Raw genomic sequence first — 20,519 nt, 5'->3', positions numbered from 1 at the left:
TATTAAGAGTTATTAGAATTGCATCAAGGAGATGAAAAAAATAAAACAAGGGAACCATTAAAATAAGTGGGAACCATTTATAAACTATATAAAAAGACAGTATAAAGATTTGGACTCATTGGCAGGTTATGACTAAACTTTCACAACTATGTAAGAGGTAAAACCAGCAGGGTATAGAAATTGTTTAATAAATCAATATGGAAATATGGGGGAAGCCAAAGAGTGGGGAGGGGATAAATATGGATATATAAATTGTTTAATTAAGATTTGTGGAAAATTTGTTATAATTTGAAAATTCAATTTAAAAAAAAAATTTAAAAAATTAAAACAAGGGAACAATTGATAATGGAACATCACAACTTTCAGTGGCTCTTCTATTTATAACTAGTAAGGAGATTTAAGTTGTATAAAAATACAAGGGGTGGTCCTTACAGGGGGTGCAGCTTGTTGACAGACTCGTCCTCGTGGGTCCTCTGCAGGTCCAGCTGGATCTTCCGGATGAGAGGCAGGCAGAAGCCCACGGCTATCTCCAGCTTCTCTTGTTTCTTAATGCCATATTCCTGGGGAAGCAGGAAGGGACTCAGCCCAGGGCAACCCACAAGCCCCATGCCACCAACACACCCTCCCTCATAGGGCCAGGCCTCACCTGGGGGATGACAACATCTGCCAGGGACTTGGAGAGCCGGAACAGCTCGGAGGTGCCCTCCAGCTTGAGAGCTGCGTTGTGCTGCACGTCGTACTTGACGCAGTCATAGATGTCGGGGATCTTGCTGATGTCATAGCGCCGGTTCTTCAGGCGGAAATCCTGCTCCAGTTTCCTCCAGCGCTGAAGCATCAGCTCGAGCGTCTCACTATGGTACAGCTGCAGGTCTGAGGAATCAGAAGCAGCATCAGGCATCCCACCCACGGAGCGGGGGGAAGGTTAGGACACTCACACAAGGACCGATGAAGGACTAAGGTGCTCACACACAAACACACAACACAAACTGCCAAGCTATCCACCTGCCCTACACACAGTTTTGATTTTTGAAGTTATCTTTTACAGTTGTACCTCAGAAGTCGAACAGAATCCATTCGACTTCCAAAATGTTCAGAAACCAAGGTGTGGCTTCCGATTGGCTGCAGGACCTTCCTGCAGCCAATCGGAAGCCGTAGAACCTGCGTTAGATGTTTGGGTCCCAAAGAACATTCGCAAACTGGAACACTCAATTCCGGGTTTGCGGCATTCGGGAGCCAAAACGTTTGACTGGCAAGGCATTCGACTTCCGAGGTACGGCTGTATTTCTAAGATTCTGAGTCAGTGCTGGACAACACAAGAAAATGTATGGACCTTTTAGATCTATATTTGATATTGTAATTCTGTTATGAAGCAAGTTCTGCAAGTAAAAGCTTTAATGATATTTCAATGGGCCTGGACAACGATTTCTTCCAAAAGGAGTCAGTTATTATGCTTCAAACGACACAATGTTATTACGGCGCAATGCACACTCCCTACCCGCAGACTTGGGGTCCTCCAGGCGCTTTTGTATCTGGGACGTGAGGCTCTCAATCAGGGCAAAGACCCGGTCACAGATCTCCACAGGGTTCTGGATGATGCTCATGGACTTGACGAGTGAGATGCTGCCCGTGGGCGCCAGCTGAAGGCAGGATCAGAGCAAAGGGGAACTGAAGCATGAGCCCAGCCAGCAGTTCCCCCTCCCAATGTGGAGAGGGCTCTGCAAGTCATTTCCTCCCCTCCAAAAACTCTGGCTCAGCCACCCCCACAAATGCCAGCTGGTGCTGGCTGCCTCTCTGGATGCCTTTGGGCTTCTAGTGGTAACCTATGGCTTTTAGAAACGCCACACTCTTGAGGACTAGCTGCATGCTTTATCTTTTATTTTGTCCCTTTTTTCTTATAAACCTGCTTCAAGACTGCTAAGCTAATATTCAGAGAGGGTTTGTTTGTTTTTTAATTTCAGTGGAGGTGCAATTCCCTGCTTTACCACATGCTGTCCCCCCCGCCCTTAGAAATAACCCACTAACAATGCAAAGTTCTTTTCCCCTAACCCTGCCCTGGATCAACACCAGATTTAAGGTGGTGCAGGTGGTTCCCTTCCCACCCTCACCCCCACCCCCCCGTGCATTATAATCACAATCTGTATTTATACAGATACCGACTAAGAAGATCCATTTAAAAAGCAACTGTACCAAAAAAAATAATGAATATGAAATATTGGGGGGGGGGCAAATTTTGTCTACCTCAGGGTTCCATATGACCAACATTCGCTCCTCCCAGATCCTGCAGCCTTGATGCCCATTTTCCCAAAGCTTTCCAGAGGGGAAGACAGGCTCCCACTGCATCATCAGGACCAGAAGTTTGTTTTAATGAGCAGGAAGTTTGCCTGCTGGAAGGCCCTTCTACTCACCTGCCTACCCATCATGCCAAGGGACACTGGCCAAATCACCGATGCAGAAGTCCCACTCCAATTGGCATGGCAGTGAGTGGCTGATAGGATATACCTCCTCACTCCCAGCCTCACTGCCAGCACCAGGTCCCATGAAAGCTGAAGTTCTTTCCTTTGATGCAAGAGCCAAAGCCTTGAGCTGGCCTGGCCCAGGGAGCTGCCCTCCCCTTTACCAGTGACTCCTGCCAGCCAACCAACCAGCCGGCCAGCCAGCCAGCCAGCCTAGCTGCCTGTCCTCCTCACCTTCTCAAAGTCCTCCTCCCCAAAGTTGGCGTCCTTCTGCATGATCTCCCTGAGGCGAGCTTTCACCCGGTGCTGGCAGCTGCTGAGGGAGTCACTGTCGCTGTCCAGCAGGCCATTCATATTGGCACTCTTCACCATCTGGACCAAGATGGGTGTCAGCTCCCCCTCCAGTGCAAGGAGGCCCTGCAGAGCGAAATGGGATGGGGCACAGGCATTAGCAGCTGCTGGTGGTGGTGGTAAGGGAACGGCACAGATCATCGCTTGGTCCTTTGGAACGAAAGCCATCTTGGCAAAAGCAGCAGTCATCCCCAGGTGGCCTTGGCTCAGCTGCCACTGCACGCACAGCAGCACTGAAAGAGGATACAGCCAGGTCAAGAGGTACCCCACCCCCAGTCACTGGGAAGACAGAGATTGCAAGGACCTTTGCAAAGGCAGCTGCAGTCATCTGGACTCTGCCCTCATCGGAGGCGTAAATCTTGAGGTCGTGGCGGTAAGTGCTGTGCAGGCGAAGGAGGCCACATCCTGGGAAGCCAGCGTAGTCCCCTGGAAGGTGGGAGGAGAGCCTCAAGGTCAAAGGATAGTGGCTGAGGCATGGAGGCCTCCGGGCCAAACCCGGCTCCTCCTCCCATCACACTACCGTGCTCCCCATGCCTGGCCTCACCTTGGCCCCCCGGGTACATGCAGCGGAAGGCTCTCCCCAGCTCCTCGGCTTGCACTCTCCCGGCAGGAGTCAGCTCGCCTCCCCACTTCAGCACCAGCAGCAGAGACGGGGAGGCTTCCTTGCGGGCCTCTGGAGGCAGCAGAGAGTCAAGAGTCAGACCCCGTATCCCCAGGAGGGAGGTCAGCAGCCGCTATGGCCTCCCCACCACCAGTCAGGAAGGAGGGACAAGAGACCAAAGTGGGTGTCAGTCTTGCTTGCTGGGAAATGGGCTGGGGAAGGCCACAGGAGCCATGCCCAAAGCCCCACCCATGGCTTCTGCCAAGGATTCTGTGTTGACAGAGCACTCAAAATCCTAAAGAGGTGTTGGAGGAGTTCTGCATTCAGAGCTCCCGAGTCTGGAAGGTGGGGCAATGACTTCCACTGAAGGGGGCTGCAGTCCCCTGGAAGGAACAGGCTCATAGCTTGGGGGTGCTCCCAGATCACGGTTACTGAAAGTTCAGGTGACCTTGGTGGCCAGGAATGCTTATTTCCACCTCTGGCTGGCTTGCCAGCTACAGCCCCTCTGGGACAGGTGACTTGGCCATGATTATCCATGCTCTACTAACCTCCTGACTGGACTACTGCAATAGACTCTATGTGGGGTTGTCGCTGAAGATGATTAAACTGGTCCAAAATGCAGCAGCCAAAGTACTGGCTGGGGTTTGTTTAGACCTCATATAATCCCTACGTTAAAACAGCTGCGTTGGCTGTTAGTTCATTTCCATTCAAGGGGCTTCTGTAAGTCCCAAATGTCTGAAAGACGGCCTCCATGCCTCCAGGTCCTCTCAGGTGCTAAGACTGGCAGTTCCACCTCCCTCCAAGTTTTGGAGGAGGAGGAGCACCTGGTGCCTTTGTACACAGCTTTTGCCATCTACACCTCTTTGCCTCCGACAGTGAAGGTCTTGCGGAATCAGTTCTGTTCCATTTGGAACACTTGGACTTGTTGGGGCTCTCCCTATAATTATATCTGCTTTCATCCATATTTATATTACATTGTTGGAACCCAATGGGACATTGCGGCAAAAGGCAAGGAAAAAATCCTCTAAGTAAAATTAACACGTGCAAATACGTGCGATGGACTTGTCGCCCTGTGAAGCTTATGCTTTTAACTGCCACAACACTCCAGCAAGTCAAGGAAATGAAAGCCCCTCCTGCTCAGCTACGCTGCCACAGAGAAGCGGGGCAGGGCCAGGAGATGGAAGGCCCAGCTCAATCAAGGTGGCATCAAGGGCAGCCAAAGGGAGGGTGCAAACTCCCACCCGCCCCCCACTCCTGCCAGCACCAGGCCTGAGGCACCCACAGCCCCCGCAGGAGCCAGATACCTGCCTTCCTCTTCGCTGGATGCTTTGGAGCGCCCGTGGGGCAGGTAGGTCAGCTGCACTTTGCGGTTGATGCCAGAGAAGTGCCCGTACCTGCCGGGAGGAGAGAGAAGAAACAGGGGCTTGGAAGGGCTTCCTTGATAACTCCAGCTGAGCCAGGCCCCTTCCTCCCTCCTTTGCCACTCAGGCCACCCACTGCTGCATGCCAAGAGGGAGATCCTGAGAGGAGGAGGAGGAGGTGCCAGACAGGTTCACAAGGGGCTGGGACTTCTAAGGGCACAGCCACCAGGCGGCATGAACTGCTGGGTGCCAGGTAGAGGAAACCACCCCAGTAGAGAGTGGGGAGGGCAGGGGATGCCACTGGACCTTACCCTCCCAGAGCTCTTGTTCAAAATCAGGAACTGGGGGCCCATCAAGCCACCTGCTACCACCCACACCCACCCCTCTTCTCACATCTCCAGCACAGTTTTGAGCTGCTCCAGCTTGGATTTCTGCTCCTCGGCCTCAGAGTCCTCATGAGCTCCCTCCTCCAGCACCAGCAGGCGGGCAATGTCCAGCACTTCCTGCCCAGGGCAAAGGGTTGGCTGGGTTGGCAGGGCAGCCAAGCACATCCTCTGGGCCCAGAGGGCCATGCGCTCCCCACACCTGGCCCTTGGCTTCACCACCTCCCTACCCCCCACAGACCCACATGCCAACCCCAAACAGCCAGGCCAGTGTGTTGAGGTCCCCGCTCCAGGTTCCCCCTGCACAGAAAAGCCCAAGCCAGGAAGGCAAAGGCAGAGGTGCCCCAGGGTCCCTGGCCCCACCAGCCCCCAGTCCTCCTCACTTGAAGCTGCTCTGGCTTCTTCAGCTTCAGCTTCCCAGCCTTGTAGCCCTCGTACTTCTCAAACAACGCAAAGAACCTGGCAGCAAAGTTAGAGAGGGTTCAGGGTCTGAGAAGGAAAGGGCTGGAAAATGCAGAGCTGGACAAGGTCCAGAATGAAGTGGCTGCTTATGCTGCTGCTCAGGGGAGATGAAGCGTTTAAGCGAAACCAGCTAAAGACTAGGGTTGGGCAATATATCAATGTATCATCCAGAACCAGTCTGAAGCCCATACCGTAATATTGGTTTCATAGTCTTTGACCTAGCAATATATTACAAATGATGATTTGCGTGTTTGCATGCTACGCAAAAATCAAAATGTGGGGGAAACCGTGAAGCCAACCAATTTCTCTATGTAGCTCCATCCTTATTTCAGACACTGTGATATATCAGTATATCACAGTGTTTAGCTGGGGATAAATCACAGATGTTGAAAACCGATATCGCCTAGCCCTACTCTCAGAGAAGAGGCTGCACAAACAAACACTCACCCAGAGTGTAGCCCCCCCCCGGGGGGGGGGCTCTTCTTACCTGGGGTGCTTCACTTCCATCTTCATCTTCTGCTTGGGGGTCCGGTCACCATGCCGTATAACCGCAATCACACAGCGCAGCTCCATCCTGTGGCAAAAGATACCAATCTCAGGCTGCCCCACTCTCAAAACAGCCACGCTTAGCAGAGGCAAACTCCCTCCCCAAGCAAGGAAAGCTTGGAAGCTTGCAAAGGTGCAGAATATGTTGAAGGCTGCGCAAGAAGATGGCAAGCTTTGAAAAGCCCTGCTCTGCAGTTGCCCACCAGAGGCGACAGAAGGGCAGTGGACGACCCCACTCCACGTAGTCCCACCCAAGGATGGCCTCCGTCCTCTTCTCCCTCCTCTCCAATCAAGGCCAGAGCTCTGAGAGTCAGTCCACCATCCTCTAAGGCAGTCTTTCTGCAACTTGTGGGTCCCCAGATGTTGTTGGACTACAACTCCCATCATCCCTGAGCTCTGGCCTTGCTAGCTAGGGGTGATGGGAGTTGTAGTTCAACAATATCTGGGAACCCACAGGTTGAGAAACACTGCTCTAAGGAGTGGCAAGTAAGAACGCTTGCCAAGAGTAAAATCTAAAAATGCCCCAGAAGCCACAGCAGAAATGCCCAGCCCAATGACACTCACATTGTCCCCGAAGTGGTGGGCACGATGGGGATGTCCTCTGCCTCCGTAGGGATGGACCAGGGGATCTGGAACTGGGGAGCCAGTTCACGCATAATAATGTTCCTGGCAGGGAGAAAGAGAGGAGCCAGACCTGGTCAGGGACCCACTTCGGACCTTCCCATCCTGGTAGCTGCCTCAGGCAGGTCCCCCACCCAGGGCATACCATCTTCCCATGTGGGAGGAACACACCACCCAAGGAAAAGCAGGAACAACAAAGCGCAACCCACCCCAGGATCTTGGCGCAGTCGTCATAATATTTCATGGAATTCTTCACAAAACTGAAGCCGTTGACGTCGCAGACAAAGGAGTGGCCGTTGGCCCGCAGGAGGTCGAAGCCGCACACTGTCTGCTGCAGGGGGTGAAATGGGGGGGGACATGGGAAGAGTTAAAGCAGCCAACGTGCTCAGCAGGTGCCACAGGCAGAACCAAGCCAAGCAGCAGCAGCAGGAGGAGGCAGTGGTGTAAGGAGCAGCCCCCTCCCCCTGCTTGCAGCCACTGAGGTCAGGAGCAGCACCATGACCCTTTGGCAGGCCTCCCAAGAGGGCTTAAGGAGCCCTCGGTGGTGGCTCTGAGGAACCTCAACCAGAAGGTGCTGGAGCCAAGGAGGAGGAAGAACAGGACCCCTACTACTCAGCTGGGCCTTCTTCCAAAGCTCTGCCCCAATACGCCCAGGCCTCAGAGACAGAGGACACAAGGGACTCCTCAGCAGGAGAAGCAACACCAACCTTGAAAGCCACACAGACTTTCCGGGCTACCAGCTTCTCTATAGCCGTCAGCATCACAGGGTAGCGGATCTCTTTCCCTTCACTATCCCGTTCCACCTTCCCATCGAGAGCCGGGGACTTTCGGGCCTCCGCGTGGGCGTAGTCTGGGCCGACCGTGTACACCTGAGCCACCAAAGTCGAGAAGTTACACCCCTGTCCCTCCCCCGCAGCCTCCGAGATCAGGTGGCGTCTCTGCCCCTCTCCCCTCAAGGCCCTACCTTGACATCTGTGCCGTCTGTGGGCATGAACTCCTCATAAATGTACGAGCCAGTTTTCCGCACGTTGCTCTCAGGGGAGTAGACGCTGCTGCGGCTCCCAATCTGAAAGAAGCGGGGAATTGAAACGGTGGGAGTGGGGTGCATGTCTGGGGTGGAGGTGCTGGCGGGGGGCAGGGCTGCAGAATTCCCCTCCCCCAGTCAAGGGGCAATTGTCAGCCCTTCAGAACAAGTGCCCTGCCCTGTTCCGACCCCATTCTGGCCAGCAGCACCAGAAAACAGAGTGGGGGGGCAGGCCTTGTGGCCTTTCACCTCTGGACAGAGTCCCACTGGAGCCTCTATCACCCTAGAACCACAGTAAGCATCCAGGAATCCCACCAGCTAATCCGACAAGCTCTCTCTCTTCCTCTCTTGCAGCACCAAGAGGCCAAATCCAGCTGGGCTCCCAGCTTTACCCTCCCACCCTGCTCACCTTGCGGAAAAGGCGCTGGCTGCCCCCACCAGCTGAGGTGGGATAGTAGATGTAGACATTGTGGTCCTCGGCACTGACCGGCTTCTCCACAAAGGGCTTGGGGAAAATGGCCCCGTTGACCTCCACGTGGTCCTCCCCCTCCACGAGGTTGCACTCTGCAGCAAAAGCACAACCACGTTTTTTTGTGGGGGTGGGGGGTGGGAGAGGCTACCCAAGCCCTCCAGCCCCTGCCCCTCCCCACAGCCAGGCAGCCCCACTGCTTCCCCCTTACAGAGATACAGATGGTGAAGTCAGTCTCTGCCCTGCAAAGGAGGCAAGTAGGTGGAGTTGAGGCTTTATTTATAGGAGTCTTCGTAAATCACCGGCTCGTTTAAAAAAATCACAGCAATAAAATCATGTAGGCACCACAAAAATTATAAAATCATCAGGCTTTTATATATGGTGGTGCAGCACTTATGCTGTGGAACAAGGCCTGGACTGACCTCCTTTCACTCAGCCTGAATGGGGCAGGGGGGGCATGGACATTCCTTTGGGGTCCTCGGAGGAAAAAGGGGAATGAAACAAAAATATGAAGTCACTACAGGGAGGATGGGTGGCTGGCTGCAAGGAGACGACAATGGCTGCCTCAGGATCACTCATTCTTAAGGGCAAGGATGGGGAGCCTGGGCAGACCTCCAGGTGTCTCATTTGGACCCCAATTCCCATCACGCACCTCAAGCAACAACAATGTCCAGAGGGCCACAGCAAGCTCCCCAGCCCTTCTGAAGAGGGCTCTGCTATTTGGCATCTGCTCACCCCTCTTGCTTCCAGGGACACAAGCCAAACCATCTCCAGAGGCGCCTGAGCAAGGAGGGTGGCAGCTCAGGACATCCCCAACAGCAAGAGGATGCAGCAGTCCATCAAACCTCTATTGCAGCATCCAGCCAGAGAAGGATGCTCAGAACAGCCCCCTGCTGCTTGGACCATGAAGGCATTCAAGACCACATCTGTCTGCTCCAGAAGCAGCTCCACTGACAGAGGTTGCATGCTCAGAAAAGAGAAGGGAGCCTTTGCCATCTGCATGTCTCAGACTCTGCAGTCGTCATCCTCACCTTCACCCTCTGCTCACAGGCCACTCACCGTCCGGCTTGTCAGGGTCCCGGTTGAGCACTGCATAGCGAGGCAGGTCGATTCCCTCCTGCTGCAAGATCCGGTACACCTCCCGCCTGCAGAGGACACGGACCAGAGAGCAAGGCTACCACCTGAAGGATGCTACAGGGCCAGACCCTGCTTCTTAGCAGATCATCCCACAGATCATCCTGCTTAGCCAGCCAGCCAGCCTCTCTCCCCTGTGACATGACCCGACAGGCCTCCCTCTCTGCTGCTGTGGAGCAGCAAGGGAAGCCCAGGAAAGACACTACCCAGACCTCAGGCTAGGCTATCTTAGGCTGCACACATGCTGGACCTGGACCTTGGAAGCTGCAATAGATATCTGCATTCTCACGCAAGTGAGATAAAATATAAATAACCTCTCCTACTCATCTAAATCCATCCAACAGTTTGCCTTAGGAGGCAGCCTATCCTAAGCCACCAATGTCCCCTCCATAGCATCTCCGCATTCCTACCTGTCCTGGATGTAATACTGCATATTGAGGTCATTGATCAAAAAAGGGCTGCGGAGCTTGGCGTAAGCAACAGCCTTGTCCAGCGGGAAGCCTGCAAGAGAGAAAAAGGAGCAGTCCTCAGAGGAGGCTGGCCAGTCGGGGGCCACACGAACCAGGCAGAGAAGGAGCTGGGGTGGCAGCCTGGGAGGCATCCTACCTTTGGAGTGGAAGGAGATGAGGCAGTCGCAGGGCGGCCAGTTCTCTACAGGCTCGTTCAGGATGACGTCCTCCCCCATGATCACCACCGTGATGTATTCAAACTTGCACAGCCGCTCCAAGATCTGTGTCATGGGCTTCGACTTGGACTTTTTGGTCATGGCACAAATGCCCACCACAATCTGCCGCTCCGGAGGCTGAGGAGAATGCCAGGAGATCGTCACAGAGCCACGGAAGGGAACTGCCCACCCGCTGCATCATCAAGGAGTGCCTGGATAACAAAGCCAAGAAGGGGCCGCACAAATGCACAGACCCTGGTCCAAGAGCCGCTCCAAGGGGAGACTGGGGGGTTGGTTCCCCTTTGCCCAATGGAAGAGGCAGCTGGTTGCCCAAGGGAGAGCCTGCCTTAAAGGAGACATCCCATCCACAAGCAGTTAAGTGGAGAAGACACATGAGCAGCCCTCTATGTGCTTTCTCCACAATAGGCACCGAGTTGTTTCACTGCCTTAAATGGGACTCCTTGGGAGTAAGAGAGCAGATTACTACCAAGGTGGAAGAAGCACATCTTCCTTCCCCCAGAAGCCCCCAAATAGGGTAACCTCTGCCCAAGTGCAGAGAAGTGCCCCAGTTTGCAACGAACAGCATCTGTTCAAGAGAGCTGCAGCCTCCCCAGGTGCAGGAGGGCAATTGGCCTAGTTGGGGAAGCCAAAAGTTCCTCCCTCTCAGATTACAGCAACAGGCTCCCATCTGTACACCACACACACATCCCAGAGGCCCAGGCATAAGCCATATGTTGAGGGAGCCCATTGGCACCTATGCCAGCCACACAAGGAGGCTCCTTACTGATTCTTCCTCCTCCTCGTCATCCTCAAAGAAGTCAATCTCATCCATCTTCATGTCTGATCCCGGGAGGTCCACCTCGTCATCTCGGGAGCCCACAAAGAACTTGGGAGTCGTGCCGTCACCCTCAACGGTGGTCGTCCAGGACGACATTCCAGACTGGGTGGCCAACCATCCCGCTCTGCAAGCAAGCCAGAATCAAAAGGGGACAGGGAGAGGAGTCTCCCCTGTGGCAGCAGATGCCAGCTGGGAGGGAGAATCACCCAACCCTCCAGCGCTGCAGGAAGCAGCGAGGTGGTCTTACACTGCTGCATGTTTCAGGCTGCTGGCTAAATCAAGGAGGCAGAGGCGGCGCTTGGCCTGGCAGCTGCTTCCACCAGGGAGCCTCGCAGGGCACAGGCAGCTTCCTCAAACGCCGCCAGCTCTTCACCAATCTGGGCAGCCTAAGGAAAGAAGGAAGTGCTGAGGATGGCAGGCAGAAAGTGTCGCAAAAGAGGCATGTGGCTGGACAAGGACACCAGCTCTGTCCATCCTGCCAAGGAGGCTGATGGATGCCAGGGCCAGAGAGGGAGGCATGGACATGCCAACTTGCAAAGCTGGCAGCCACAGCAGGGTGGAAAGCAGAACTGCCCTCGCCACTCCCACAGAACAAGAAAATGGGTCTCGGGACCACCACAGCTTTGCTGGCTCTTCCCTAATAATTCCTAACAATGGACTGCCCCTTTTCTCGCAGACTTCAGAAAATTTTTGATAAGGAAAAGGCCATTTGGAGCTAAAGGAGCCCTACATGTAGCTTAAAATATCCTCTTTGCAAGGGCACAGATCCTTGAGAGCAGAGTGGGTCAGTGCTGGGCATGAGAAGCAGAGGTCCAAGGAAAAGATGCTGGCTGGAACCTGCTTCTGAGAAAACACACTTTGGACTGCACTGGCACTTGCTGGGAAAGTGACTGGTGCTGATGCCACCTGCCAGCCATGACTGCTCCCCAAGAGGCCGAAGGTCAGTCTTGACACAGCCTCAACTGTGGCGTGCAGGGATGAAGAACTCATTGACCTAGCACTTCCCATTCTCCCAGAAGAGCCCAGCTGCTGGGTCAGGCTAAAGGGGCTCATCTGCACCAGCATCCAGCTTCCCACACTGGCTCTGTAAATGCTTCCGTGTGAAGCCCCAAAGGATGCCTGGAGTGCAGCAGAAGCTCCCACACCATGCTCCCCACCTGTGGCTCCCAGTGACTATGCTTCAAAAGCTCACACCCATTGGCTCTCCAACAGCAGAGGTGCAAACTAGCCATAGTGGCTAGTAAACTCTGATGACTAAAACCTCCACTCTTGAAGCCATCCAAGTCTGTGACCATGGCTACATCTAGTGGCAGGCAGTTCCCTAGTCCTGCCTTTCCCCTAGCAGGGATCTTCCAGCTCTCGTTTGAAACTCCCTGTGGAATAGAGAGGCGGAGGGAAACTTTTCCATGCCCGCCGTCGCCATACGGGGAAAGAGTTCACAACTGGGGCCCCCAGCCCGATCCCTGCAAGCAGAGAGCAAGCTCCTCAGGAGCGGGGAGAAACGGGGCCCCCCACACCCCACCCGCGCCAGCGCCCCCTCCTCCCCTCGTCCGCAGAGAGCTCCCCACTCCCACGGAGGATCCTGTGCGCGGAGCGGGGGGAGGAGCGGCTCCCGCGGAAATTCTCCCCGCCCCTCCCCCCCCAGCCATTGCAACCGGGGCCCCGAGGGGACGGGGCTACGTAGCAGCGCCCCGTCCCGCTTCCTCTCCAGGGGTGGGGGGCGCGCCCAGGGGCGCGCGCCCGTTATTTCCCTGCCGGCGCCTCGGCCCCGCGCTCGCTCACCCGCCTACCTGCCTGCCTGCCTTCGGGACAGCCTAACCCGGCAGCTCCGCCGAACCGCGCCCAGCCAATCGGCGCGTGTTTACTGCCGACAGGCAGCCAATGGGCGCGCGGCAGGGGCGGGACGCGGCAAGGTCAGGCTCTCCTGTCCCCTCGGCTTCTCCGCTGCGCCAGGGCGGCCCCTGGTGGACGAAAGGAGAAATGGCTCCCGTGGAGCAAGAGGGCGAGCGGCGCCCCCTGCAGGCCGAAGGGGAGGCCGCTCAGGAGCGTGCCCCGCCCGAGGCTCATTCATCCCAGCCACGAGGTGTGTTCTCCGTTGCAAGCCTGCAGCCTCGGGACACTCGAGGATGAGGAGTCGCCGTTGAGTGCTCTTTTCCCCAAAGGGGACACCCAAGTGCAGGGAAGAAGGCGGAGGACCCACTGGGCTCCAGGCCTTCAGCACCCGAGGCCAGTCGCCGCCCATTCCCATCTTCTTGCTCTTGCTGTCTTATGCCATCCAGCCCCACACCAGCAGGCAGCCCAGTATCGGGTAACTTTTGATGTTTGACGTCTTATTATTTTATACTGCTCGTGTTGGAAGCCACCCAGAGTGACTGAGGCAACCCTGTCAGATGGGCAAGGTATAAATAATAAAAGTTTAATTATCATTATTATTGGGACACAGCTTGGACGGCCACACACCATTTTCCATTAATGTTCTCACAGTACTGTACATTTGTTACTGTGGCTGATACTTCTTACACTTGATTATATGTAAAACAGGCCAGATGAGACAGGGGTTTTTTTATCTTTAGTGACAGTGTGAATCATGAGACCTATATACAGTGCGAGGGTGTTTCTCTATCTGAAACGTGAAGTACACTCTAAGCATTTCCCCCCACGTTTGATGCTGTTAAATCAAATAATGGAGGGGGCGGGATGAAGGTTTTATGGTCATGGGAGTTTCTAGTCCATCCTCCCCGGCCAATACGTGTGTGCCCTTATGTCCAGGGCTTGTGTGGCTTGCGATGAGACAAGTGTTGCAAATTAGTTCCACAAAAGCAGGGCAAAGAAAATGAGACACACACATACACACACAGAGAGAGAGAGACTGTGGGTTTCTGTGTCTGCAAATGCTGCATCGGTGCACAACCATCCCCCACTTTGCAAAATGCCAGCTTTAAATTCTCTGGGTGCAACTTTTAGGTGCCATTTGTTTATAAAGTGTTCTCCATTCTGTTCCTTGAAATGGGAGCACCCAAACCCAGAGAATACAGTGGTACCTTGGGTTACATACGCTTCAGGTTATATACGCTTCAGGTTATATACGCTTCAGGTTACAGACTCCGCTAACCCAGAAATAGTGCTTCAGGTTAAGAACTTTGCTTCAGGATGAGAACAGAAATCGTGCTCCGGCGGCACGGCGGCAGCAGGAGGCCCCATTAGCTAAAGTGGTGCTTCAGGTTAAGAACAGTTTCAGGTTAAGAATGGACCTCCGGAACAAATTAAGTACTTAACCCGAGGTACCACTGTACCAAGGAGACATTCAGAGCCAGGATTGTATATTAACATGTACCAATCTGCTTCTTCGTGGGGGTGGGAGGGATTGGAAGGAACTAGCAGAGATGCTCTATGTACTTTTGAAATCCAATGAAATGTTTAATAAAAAAATTTCTTAAAAAAAATCATCTGTTTTCTCATGGGTGATTATTTACTCAAGATTGGGCAATTTCTCTTTTTTATAATAATATTTATTAAAGTTTCAAAGAGATTACAAAAATGAAAAAAGAGAAAAAGAAAACAAAAAGAAATACAAAGTACAAAAAAGAGTAAAAAAAAAAAATTAAAAACATTTCAAACTTTCCAAATCTTGTCTTTCATTTACTTATTTCCCTGACCTCCTCACACCTCCCTCTTTTGTATTCTAGTTCAATAGTTGTTTCAGCAGCTTCTTACCCGTTTTGCATTTATCTTGATACTTTATCATAATAAATTATAATTTTACATTTTTACATGTTAACAATCCATTTTTACGTACCCCTTAACAACATTATTGCTAAAACCACTTAACTTCATTCCAACCTCCCTCTAACATTCCTTAATTTTACAGTGTTTCTGTAAATAGACTTTAAATTTCTTCCAGTCTTCTTCTACCGACTCTTCTCCCTGGTCTCGGATTCTGCCAGTCATTTCCGCCAGTTCCATGTACTCCATCACCTTCATCTGCCATTCTTCCCAGGTGGGTAGATCTTGTGTCTTCCAATACTTCGCAATGAGTATTCTTGCTGCTGTTGTAGCATACATAAAGAAAGTTCTATCCTTCTTTGGCACCAATTGGCCGACCATGCTCAGGAAAAAGGCCTCTGGTTTTTTCAAGAAAGTATATTTAAATATCTTTTTCATTTCGTTATAAATCATCTCCCAGAAAGCCTTAATCCTTGGGCACGTCCACCAAAGGTGAAAGAATGTACCTTCATTTTCTTTACATTTCCAACATTTATTATTGGGCAAATGATATATTTTTGCAAGCTTGACTGGTGTCATGTACCACCTGTATATCATTTTCATAATATTCTCTCTTAAGGCATTACATGCCGTAAATTTCATACCTGTGGTCCATAACTGTTCCCAGTCAGCAAACATGTTATATCCAACATCTTGTGCCCATTTTATCATAGCAGATTTCACCATTTCATCCTGAGTATTCCATTTCAACAGCAAGTTATACATTTTTGATAGTGTCTTAGTATTGGAATCTAACAATTCTGTTTCTAGTTTTGATTTTTCCACCTGGAAACCAATTTTCTTGTCCAGATTATAAGCCTCCCTTATTTGATAATAATGAAGCCAATCTCGCACTTTATCTTTTAATTTCTCAAAGCTCTGCAATTTCAATTTATCTCCTTCTTGTTCCAAAATCTCCCAATATTTTGGCCATTTGGCCTCCATATTGAGCTTTTTCTGAGCCTTTGCTTCCATCGGTGACAACCACCTTGGGGTTTTACATTCAAGTAGATCTTTATATCTTACCCAAACATTAAACAATGCTTTCCTGACAATATGGTTTTTAAATGCTTTATGTGCTTTAACCTTATCATACCAAGGATTGGGCAATTTCTCACCTCTGCAGAGTAGCTGCTAAACAGGACTTGGGCTCCCGGGCTCCCCCATGATTAAATGGGCACAAGATGTAGGTCACAACATTATGATGCAAGATTGGGAAAAATTGTGGAAAACTGACTTAAAATTTACAGATTGTTCCCTATTGAAGGATAATTACATGAAGATGATGTACAGATGGTACACAACACCAATGCAGTTAGGGAAAATGTACAAACTAGTTCAAATATATGTTGGAAGTGTAAGGAAAAGGAGGGGACATTTTATCATATGTGGTGGGATTGTAAAGTAATTTTAAAAATTTGGGAAATGATATACAATGAATTGAAGAAAATGTTCCATTTAACATTTGTTTAAAAACCCGAAGCATTTTTGTTGGGGATTGTAGGGAAAGACCTGCCAAAAAAGTTGATAAACATCTACATGTATGCGAACACAACTGTGAGAGTTCTGGTAGCAGAAGCATGGAAGACTGAAGAAACCCCAACTAAAGAATCATGGCAAGAAAAATTGATGGACTATGCAGAACTGGCAAAACTTACATATAAACTACGGGGCAAGGATAACTGTGACTTTAAGGATGAATGGGAACCCTTTACAAAGTATCTGAAGACACAACAAAACGAACTGGACTCCTTGGCAGGTTTTGAATAAACATTCACAAACTTTTTGATAATAATCAGCTAAATGGTTTGAGGATCTATACAACTTTGTAACATGCAGAAAACAGCATTCTTAGAGAAACCAAAGACTGGAACTGAGGGAAGTCGGGGGGTGGGTGGGTTTTGTGGTGGGGGGAGGGAAAATGGGGGTGGAAACAAGGATGATATGTTTTTGGATAATATGTCTTGTTATAATTTTGAATTAAAAAAATTATTTTAAAAAAACTTTGCTTCAGGATGAGAACAGAAATCACACGATGGCAGCGCAGCGTCAGCGGGAGGCCCCATTAGCTAAAGTGGTGCTTCAGATTAAGAACAGTTTCGGGTTAAGAACTGACCTTCAGAATGCATTAAGTACTTAACCCAAGGTACCACTATACCAAGGAGACATTCAAAGCCAGGATTGTACCTTAACATGTACAAATCTGCTTCTTCGTGGGGGGTGGGAGGCATTGGGAGGAACTGAAGGCAGAGGTGCTCTATGTACTTTTGAAATCTAAAAAAAATGTTTAATAAAAATTTTATTTTTTTAAAAAAATCTGTTTCCTCATAGGTGATTATTTACTCAAGATTGAGCAATTTCTCATCTCTGCAGAGTAGCTGCTAAACAGGACTTGGGCTCCCAGGCTCCCCATGGCCTCTTTTCCTGTACCCTACCCGGGCCAACTCCCCCCAACCAGCATCCCAGGGTTTCAAAATCCTCACCAGGCCTCCACAGGCCACATGTAGCCAAGGTGAGCAGCAGGAAATAAAGGCAAGCGGTGTTGTCTGTGGACCTCTGTGGCAACTGGGACACTGTAATCTCAGGTGGAAATGGCATCTAGTGTTGCTTTTGAAAAACAATTTCTGCTGCGACTCTGGTGCTTTTCACATTGGTGACATCTTGCTGCAGAAGCCCAGTAGCCCAAAAGTGTGGACAGGCCCTTTCCCCAAGCTAACTGGGATGCCCTTTGTGGCTTGATTTATGACAGAAGTAGCAGGGTGGGGGAAGCCACAGAAACCAAGGGCAAGTCTAGACAGATAATAAAAGGATATATACAATTTTACAGTATGCAGAGAATAACATGAGTTGAGAAATCAGAGAGAGGAGCTGAGGGAAGTCTTGGGGGGGAGGGAAGGAGGGTTCTTCGGGGAGGGGGGAGGGAAAAAAGGGGGCGAAATAGTGAAGAAGATTTGTTTTGATAATTTGTTATGTTGAAATTGTTAATAAAAAATTAAAAAGAAACCAAGGGCAAGACATGCTCCTGGGAGGCTCCTCAAACAGAAAACCAGAGGAAACTGAGAGACAATATGCTTCCAGCTAGATTTATCTCCACTCCCTTGGCAGTTTATGGCTGAGACATTGCCAGGGTGCGGCTCCAGCCAGAGACTTGCCGCAGAGACCAAAGGTTGTGATGAGGTCATCAGGAGTACGTGACGGGAATCACCTAAGCATACCTGCCACAGGTAAGCAAGGGCAGGCACTCCTTCAGGTAGCGGCCGCAGCGGCTTCTGGTTCTTTGTAAAGATTGACTCAGCAAGCACAATTGGTAGATCTGAGGTTTTTTGCTGCCAAAGGAACTCAGGCGTGGGTGGCTGTTATCAGCAGACTCTGAAAGGGACCCTTATCAGAAGAAAGGCCCTATGAGAGATGGCGTCCTTCCTCCAACTACCATATGGACACGGCTGACCCACCCTCAAAGGCCTGCTGAAGCTGGGAGGGGGACTGGTGGAGTGGAGTTACTTGAGAGTCGCTGGGCAGATGGCAGCGCATGGGAGAGACCTACAGAGGGCTTGTGATGGTGGAGAAGCATCATCTAAGTCTGTGGCAACACAATCTGGGTCCCTGTCTTCTTCCCAGCTTTGACTGCAGTGGTCTGGGCACTGGTAGCCTCTGCATGAGGCTTCACTTGCACTTGGTGTGGAAACTGCAGTTAGTGCAGAATGCTGCAGCGTGAATGCTGACAGGAGTCAGAATCTGTCAGTATATCACATCCCTGCTCAGAGATCTGGGCTGGCTGCTAATTTGTTACTGGGCCAAATTCAAGCTGTTACAATTAGTATTGTTGGCATCCGTCTCTTGGGAGACAATGGAAGTGGGTGCCTTCAGAGGTGAAGTCAAACCGTTGGAGTGTTGCAGTGCCTACTGAGGCTGGAGAGACATGTTTATAATTGGTATACTGTATTGTATATAAGTATACATAGTATATAAAGCGCTTAACAGCTTGGAACCAGTCCACTTTACAAATGCCACCTAATGCTTCTTCCATGCTTGTAAGGAAACAATCCTTCCTTGTGGATTGGAACTCCCTGCCCATTGATATTAGTCAGGAGCATTTGCTGCATTATTTTTGGCCACTGCTGAAGACTTGTTTATGTAGGCAAGCCTAACCAGACACATAATTTTAGTTTATTAGGTATATTTTTAGTCAATGCTAATTTTACTTCCATTTTACTAAATTCTAGGTTCACTTGCTCTTAATGTCTATTTCATCATTATGTTATGTTACAAGTATGTAAACTATTTAGAGGTTATGGGTGATCAAGTGGCATATAAATATTGCTAAATAAATGTATCCACCCATCAATGAGGTCCCTTCTCAGAATTTCTCTTCAGCTCACCCTCCACCTCACTTTGGAGTTGCCTCTCTTTGCCCTGCCCACCCCGTCCTCTTCCAGAGCAGGTCACATGGACCATTTTCATCCTGGCAGGGGCTCCGTCCCTGCTGCGCCCAGGCTGCCCTCTCCAGCAGCTGCCACCAGCCCTGAACCCCGCTGTTCACCAGCCCTGGACCCCTCAGGGAGGGGAGATGGGGAAGCCCACAAATCCCCAAATGGCAGGACGACAGTAGGTGTAAACCACCCACCCCCGCTACTTTGGAGACCGCGGGCGCACAGCCAAAGCGCATGGGGGCGGGGCTGCGTCAACTGCAAAACATGCGCGCACAAACATGTATAGAGGAAAACAGGGCTGAGCTCAGGAATCCCAGTATCAAAGCACCAGGCTCAGGGTGAGCCCGCAGTCGCGTCCCCGCCCGCTCACTCCCTCCAGCAGCCCGGGAGGCAGAGCCAGCGTCTCCTCTCACCATTGCCTGGTTACTAACACACACCCCTCAGGGCAGCACACGCACTCCTGGCACCCGCAGGACCTGTTTCTAAGCGCAATGCTGGAAGGCGAAGAAGGAGAGCCAACCTGAGGCAGGAGCACCCCTGGGAATCTCAAGTCCCAAGGGAAGGGAAGGCACATTGGCCTGGCAGAAGACGGCTGCTGACGCGGCGCAGCAGCCTCCGGGGGCGTGGGGGGAAGCAGCAAGCCGGGAGATCTAAGCTTCCTAGCTTCTTGCGCGCCGGGCAACAATGCCACGGCTGAGGAGCTGCCCGAACTCGGCCCTGCCCGGCTGCAGGCAACCCAGAGCAGCTCAGTCACAGCCACCAGGCATTTGCATCCTGCCCTCCGGACCCAGCCACGGACAGGAAAGGCAGAGAGGCAGCCGCAGCAGCAGCAGCAGCCCCAGCCTGGGGAGAAGCTTAGGATACACCGGCGCACACCTTAGCCGTCAGCAGAAGACCTTCCCCCGCAAAAGCTGGGCGCGTGCCCGAGCCAGTCAGCTCATTTAGCCACCATTACACCTAGCAACCCATAATACCATTCCCCTCCACACCGTTGCCCAATAAACCAACTCTAACAGGTAGCCTCTCCGCAGGATTCATTGCCCTCCTCTCCCGCAGCTGACTTCCTCGTCCTCCCCGCAGGCAGCAGTACCCACCCATCTTGGGCACCCCAGAAGCCCCATACAATCCATGGACCCTGAGGGAGGAGAGAGAAGAGGCAGGGAGGAAGGCGGCTCCGTTGCCGCCCTTGTGTCCACTAGACGCCTTGTCTGCCCCCCTCAGGGCCTGATCCTGAGGCCATCTGATACTCGATCTCCCCGCTCCGCTGGTCCGGCTGAGAGCGCAACTGGCGGTGTGGCACTTCCCGAGAAAAGTTTGCCGTGGAGAGTAGCGCGCGCTCCTCCCCGACGCCTGCCCCTTCTGCTGCTGGCCCTGGGCAGGTGGGTGCCAGGGCACAATCCAGGGGGCACTCTGCACCCTG

The 20,519-nt window shown here is 51.7% G+C and overlaps 1 protein-coding gene across 7 annotated transcripts in view; it reads right to left on the bottom strand.

Annotated features, from left to right (window-relative positions):
• The window catches only part of PPIP5K1 (diphosphoinositol pentakisphosphate kinase 1), a 35,680-nt gene that overhangs the window by 14,295 nt on the left and 866 nt on the right, over positions 1-20,519 (bottom strand). For 3 of the 7 annotated variants that reach the window (XM_081840543.1, XM_081840544.1, XM_081840545.1), the window contains exons 1-20: positions 11,155-12,402; positions 10,854-11,031; positions 10,012-10,207; positions 9,816-9,906; positions 9,331-9,416; positions 8,212-8,366; positions 7,743-7,844; positions 7,486-7,647; positions 6,988-7,109; positions 6,722-6,823; positions 6,099-6,185; positions 5,533-5,608; positions 5,160-5,269; positions 4,714-4,799; positions 3,349-3,477; positions 3,109-3,230; positions 2,688-2,870; positions 1,496-1,637; positions 647-870; positions 433-560 (exon numbers count right to left, since the gene is read on the bottom strand). In XM_081840543.1, coding sequence (XP_081696669.1) covers positions 433-560; positions 647-870; positions 1,496-1,637; positions 2,688-2,870; positions 3,109-3,230; positions 3,349-3,477; positions 4,714-4,799; positions 5,160-5,269; positions 5,533-5,608; positions 6,099-6,185; positions 6,722-6,823; positions 6,988-7,109; positions 7,486-7,647; positions 7,743-7,844; positions 8,212-8,366; positions 9,331-9,416; positions 9,816-9,906; positions 10,012-10,207; positions 10,854-11,003 — 2,453 coding nt within the window. In that variant the 5' untranslated portion in view covers positions 11,004-11,031; positions 11,155-12,402. Of the gene's footprint in view, positions 1-432; positions 561-646; positions 871-1,495; positions 1,638-2,687; positions 2,871-3,108; positions 3,231-3,348; positions 3,478-4,713; positions 4,800-5,159; positions 5,270-5,532; positions 5,609-6,098; positions 6,186-6,721; positions 6,824-6,987; positions 7,110-7,485; positions 7,648-7,742; positions 7,845-8,211; positions 8,367-9,330; positions 9,417-9,815; positions 9,907-10,011; positions 10,208-10,853; positions 11,032-11,154; positions 12,404-12,689; positions 12,709-20,519 lie in introns of those variants that run through there. The other 4 variants (XM_081840539.1, XM_081840542.1, XM_081840541.1 and 1 more) reach the window with 3 other exon arrangements.

The sequence above is a fragment of the Podarcis erhardii genome, assembly GCF_964252035.2.
Source record: "Podarcis erhardii genome assembly, chromosome: 14".
NCBI classification, from domain to species: domain Eukaryota; kingdom Metazoa; phylum Chordata; class Lepidosauria; order Squamata; family Lacertidae; genus Podarcis; species Podarcis erhardii.
This window is presented reverse-complemented; position numbering and strand designations above follow the sequence as displayed.